The sequence below is a fragment of the Penaeus japonicus genome, unplaced genomic scaffold, assembly GCF_977035675.1.
Source record: "Penaeus japonicus unplaced genomic scaffold, GWHDUDI00000001_assembly GWHDUDI00000012, whole genome shotgun sequence".
In the NCBI taxonomy this organism is placed as follows: Eukaryota; Metazoa; Arthropoda; class Malacostraca; order Decapoda; family Penaeidae; genus Penaeus; species Penaeus japonicus.
In genome coordinates, this window is record NW_028234414.1 from 18,651,221 (window position 1) to 18,656,220 (window position 5,000).

The 5,000-nt window shown below is 37.9% G+C and overlaps 1 protein-coding gene across 3 annotated transcripts in view; it reads right to left on the bottom strand.

Moving 5' to 3' along the window:
* Nucleotides 1-3,405: 3,405 nt before the first annotated feature.
* The window catches only part of LOC122267481 (uncharacterized), a 7,348-nt gene continuing 5,753 nt past the window's right edge, over nucleotides 3,406-5,000 (bottom strand). For all 3 annotated transcript variants that reach the window (XM_043037553.2, XM_043037552.2, XM_086542577.1), the window contains exon 3: nucleotides 3,406-5,000. This exon is cut by the window's right edge and continues 211 nt beyond it. In XM_043037553.2, the coding sequence (XP_042893487.2) occupies nucleotides 3,686-5,000 (1,315 nt within the window). In that variant the 3' untranslated portion in view covers nucleotides 3,406-3,685.

Genomic DNA, 5,000 nt, shown 5'->3' on the forward strand with positions numbered 1-5,000 from the left:
AATTTAACACCTTTTGATTACGGTGGATGTATTACTTATGAACTTAACATTCCTTAATTATGGCGCATCTGTTAATTAATTATGAATCTAAAACTCCTTAATTGAGATGCATATGTTAATTATGAATTTAACATTCCTTTATTACGGCATATGTCCCCAGCATCAATGGGCTATCCTAACTTTCCCTTCAGATAGTGATACTAGGAATCTGTCTATAGTTACCGCCTAATAAGGAGTCTAGTTTTACTCCAACCATTGGTGTTGGATCTTTCGGTTGTGGTGTTTCACAACTTCTCTCATTATTGTGTTTTTGAGAGAAATATACTTAATTGGTTCTTACTCTACGCCTACTAATGGCCAAGGCTTACACTTGCCCCTCATCCAAGTTTATTATTATTAATGTGTTTGTTTTCTCGGTGAATGAGCGGACATACAAACAAGTATGAGCACACTCGTTCTAGTTCTCTGATCTTCATAGATGGTTTGCTATTCTCATTAAACATAAAAGAAACTTGTAGTAGAATAAAATGAACCTTGAAACTCGATCTCAACCATACAAACCTATAGGCAAGATATATAAAGAATGAGATTCTTTCACATAAAATAACCGAGCAGCAAAAGTTGGGGAGGGGAGGGGGACGGAAAAGGGCAGTGTACCATCGTTATTGTCTTTATGTCTTAAGGCTCCAATGGGTTAAGGGAAGTCGGAACGAAAGAAGTCACAGAAAATATATTTACAAAGCTTGTGAAAATTAAGGGAATAGCGACAGTGCAATCATCCGTATGAGAGCTCTCTAGACGTGTTGTGTTGACAGGCAATTGATAGGAAATTGACCTAGCCTTATAGAAGTTGAAAGATGGATGCACATTGGTGGAGGAAGCCAAGCATCGGCCCAAAGGGGGCGTGGTCACGTGCACGCATTCCTTGGCCCTCGACCCGCGCTGAGTCATCAGCAGAGGGAGTTCTGTTGCCACCTTGTTTCTCGACTTGACTAAAGCTAGGTCAAGCCGAATTGAGAACCAGTCAAGCTTTTGCAACCGCACCTCTTCGGCCTCATTCAAAGGAAGGCCGCGTGTCCCTAACTGGTACACTGGGACACCGCCGGTTTTCCCGTACTTCGATAAAGTATTGTATATCATGCTAAACCAACTAGAACCTACCCGTCCTGCCATTTCTATCTAACGTTTATCCTTGTGAGGGTCCTATAGCGACAGGCCTGACAAGACTCAATAGAAGAAATTGAAAAGATTAACTTGTTGCAAATTCTGATAATGATTGGTTCTATATTTTTCCATCAACTAGAATACGTTATTTATGTAAGGCGAGCACAAGTGGTGCAGTCCATCAGGCATGTACAGTTGATGTTTGGTAGCCATCTTAAATCACAAAGTTCACCCAGTTTGGGTAGATGTTCAGATGTCATTCCTTTTATCTTTTCTTTTAGCAAGCTACTAACATACTATTTACTATTCAGTCAATCTCCCTCTCCCTTCCTCCATCCCTTTCTCTCCTTATAAGCAAATGGAGTGAGTGAGTGAGTGAGTGAGTGAGTGAGTGAGTGAGTGAGTGAGTGAGTGAGTGAGTGAGTGAGTGAGTGAGTGAGTGAGTGAGTGAGTGAGTGAGTGAGTGTGTGTGTGTGTGTGTGTGTGTGTGTGTGTGTGTGTGTGTGTGTGTGTGTGTGTGTGTGTGTGTGTGTGTGTGTGTGTGTGTGTGTGTGTGTGTGTGCGTGCGTTCGTGTGTGCGCGTATGGATGTACATATACTCAAACGTAACGCTCTCCCCTCTAATAACATATTTGTAAATTCCTTTGCCCTTTCAAATCCAAAAGGTCTCCCCAAAGACATGTACTTTACTTTTTTTCTATTACTATGAAGGCTATCATACACTTGACAGGGTGATGATGGCTAATGCCTGGCGGACTGGTTGGTAATGCTAGTTATTTGAAATACAAATTATTTCAAAATCTCATATCACTCTCCTTAGCCTTCGCCTTCTTAAAAAAAAAAAAAAAATAGAAAGCTGTATGGATGTCCTTCTAAAATGTTTAGATCTGATAATTTCTAATTAATCTTTGATAGTTTTTATAATGCATCATTCCCTACTGTTATAGAAAAGGCAGAAAACTTCCTAAGTATGGTTTGTTCCTTTGTACTGATTTTTTTTTTTCGTTCCAGAATGAGTTGCATTGTAAATTATAATCAAACCTTTAAAAAATATATTCTTATGACTTCTTACTATGTTCAAGCAACAAATTTTGTCATTAGAAAATTAATGTAAAACCAGATCATGAAAAGATATTGTAAACCATTCATTTACATTCAATAGAAAATAGTTTGCACTGGAATAACACAATCTTTATTTAAATAATTTAATATTCATATTAAGAATAATTTCACATCATGCACTCGAAACCACCTTCAGATTAACAAAGGTAGTCGCTTCCTTTTTTCCATTTTTGAAAATCCATCTTTAAAAAATAAACTGCTGTTGGCCACAAACAATTATTTCATCTGTGATTTACCTACCATAAGTAACTTTAATAACTCCTTTGCTACAAACTACCCAACAAATTAAATGTTGAAAAAAATAACAACTGAATGTTAAAATTTTCTCCTATTATCTCTAAAGAAATATATCATACTGGACTTCTTTAAGTAACAACTGAGTTCTCTCTCTTCCCCTTGAAAGTATTATCAAGATCATCTTAACCAACTGGACACTGAATCAAATTCAAGCTTCTGAACTGACGTAACATCTCTCCTACACTTTTTATATAGGAGTTCAGTGTCTGCTGCAATGGCTCAGGGGAATTACCATTATTAAGGTAAAATTAGCTTCAGGAAACATAGGGAAATGTAAGAGTTTCATATTTCTCTTCCAATAATATCTTTTTGTACATTTACAATTACAGTCAAATAAATCTGATATTTGACACAATTTGGGAATATATAACCTGAAAACTACAAGAGAAAAAAAAAACTGAATTGTAAACGCATGACCTTTTGGAAGGCAAATTTACTGAAAGTATTCATTTTTGTTCAACTTACATTCACGTTCGAAACTTGGGATAACTGAGCAACGAGAACAAAAATGTAAATTCATTACAAAATAACTTTGGTTACACTTCAATCAAATGGAAAATTACAATGATAGTATTCTTGCACCCTATTCATAAACAAGATATAATACCATTTTTAATCCTGGTAAAAATATATGCTGTATTGACTGAGCTTCATATTCAGGAAACTAATTTTCCAAATAAATATTTATTGATCCAAGTAGGCAGCCTTAATTTCTTTTCCCCCTTTAAGCTCAGACTGTCGAGTACAGGTATTGTCTAAAACAGGCAACCCCATATGCTAGAAAAAAAAAAAAATAATAATCATAAAAAAAATACAAAACCATTGCTTCAAATTATATTTTAATTTCATATTTGTCAATAACAATGTTTATCATTTATTTGCATATCCCTGAATACATTATAAAAATCAGCATAAATATTAAGAAACATTTAGTAACCAAATGCAGGATCCTTTTACTTTCAAACTGTCAAATTAAGATACGCAAAAACCTATACGAATCAACACAATATCTCAATGTACAAATAAACCACCATCTATATATCAGAATATATTTCTCAGCCTCACAAAAAGACCGCTTAATTCTATTTTGTCAAAACTACTCCTATGGGTATGCATAAACAATCTGGTATACCGCTGCCTCCGTCTCAAAAGATTCTGGCATTTCCTCCTGGATGGCAACTTGTGGTTGCTCTGGCACAGGTGCTTCAACGGGAGGTGTCACTACCGTGTTCACAACAGCCGGAGGGGCTTCTACAGGTGCTGTCTTTTTAGCTCGTTTGTATTTGACCAATTGCGTGTGAGTAGTGCCATCACTTTTAATGGACTGGATGTACACACCATGAACACTCTTTATATGCGCAGTCAGGTTGCAACGCTGGGAGAATGAGGAAGGACAAAGGTGACACATGAACGGTTTCTCACCTGTATGGCTACGGATGTGGGATTGTAGCTTGGCTTTATAAACAAAGGACTTGCCACACGTCTGACACTTGAATTTCTTATTACTCTCATTGTGTTCCTGCCATTTATGCTTACTAACTGCAAGCTTGTGAGCAAATGCCTTCCCACACAGATCACAAATGACCGGTTTCTCGCCTGTGTGTGTTGCCAAATGTACAGTGTACTGAGATTTCCAAATAAATCCTTTTTTACAATATTTACAAACAAACTTTGGATCATGAGACAATCTGTGGAAGTACATTTGTTGTTTACTATCACACACTTTCCCACATTCACTACATGCTGTTGGGTGATGCTTATAACGATGGACTCTCAGGGAAGTCTTACATTCAAAAGATATTGAGCAATCGCCACATGTTAAATCACCTTGCTTGTGATCCCTTAATTTTTGCTCCTTGGAGAAAAATTTATCACAGCTGGTGCAGTGGAAGGTATTTGGTCCAATAACCACAGTACCTTTCTTACCCTGTAAAGTTTTCTTTATATGTACCATTGAAATGTGGACCGTCATCACATCATGACGAGCAAACCGCCTTCCACAATGTTCACACACGAACCGCCTCTCCCCATCACCGTGCTTCGTGTCCTTATGCCGTTCCAGATTCTGGGGCCTCGTGAACACAACCCCACACAAGTCACAAGGGAAGGAAAATTCAGACGAGTCGTGCTCATCTTTGGCGTGGCGCTGCAGTCTCGTGAATGTGGGGAAGACCTGGGAACATATCTGGCAGGCAAACTCTTGGTTTCTGTCGATTCTCTTCTTCACCACTTTCTCCTCGATGTAGTGCATATCACTCAGTTTCTTTGGACGTCTCTTGGTTCTTAAGCCATAGCCCTTCGTCCGTAATATTTCCATAGCTAGTTCACTATCGTCCACTTCCACCGGTTCCTCTTTGACAGCCATCTCTTTCGCTTCGTCCTTATTCGAGGGTATGTTGAATTCATCTTCAAAGTCC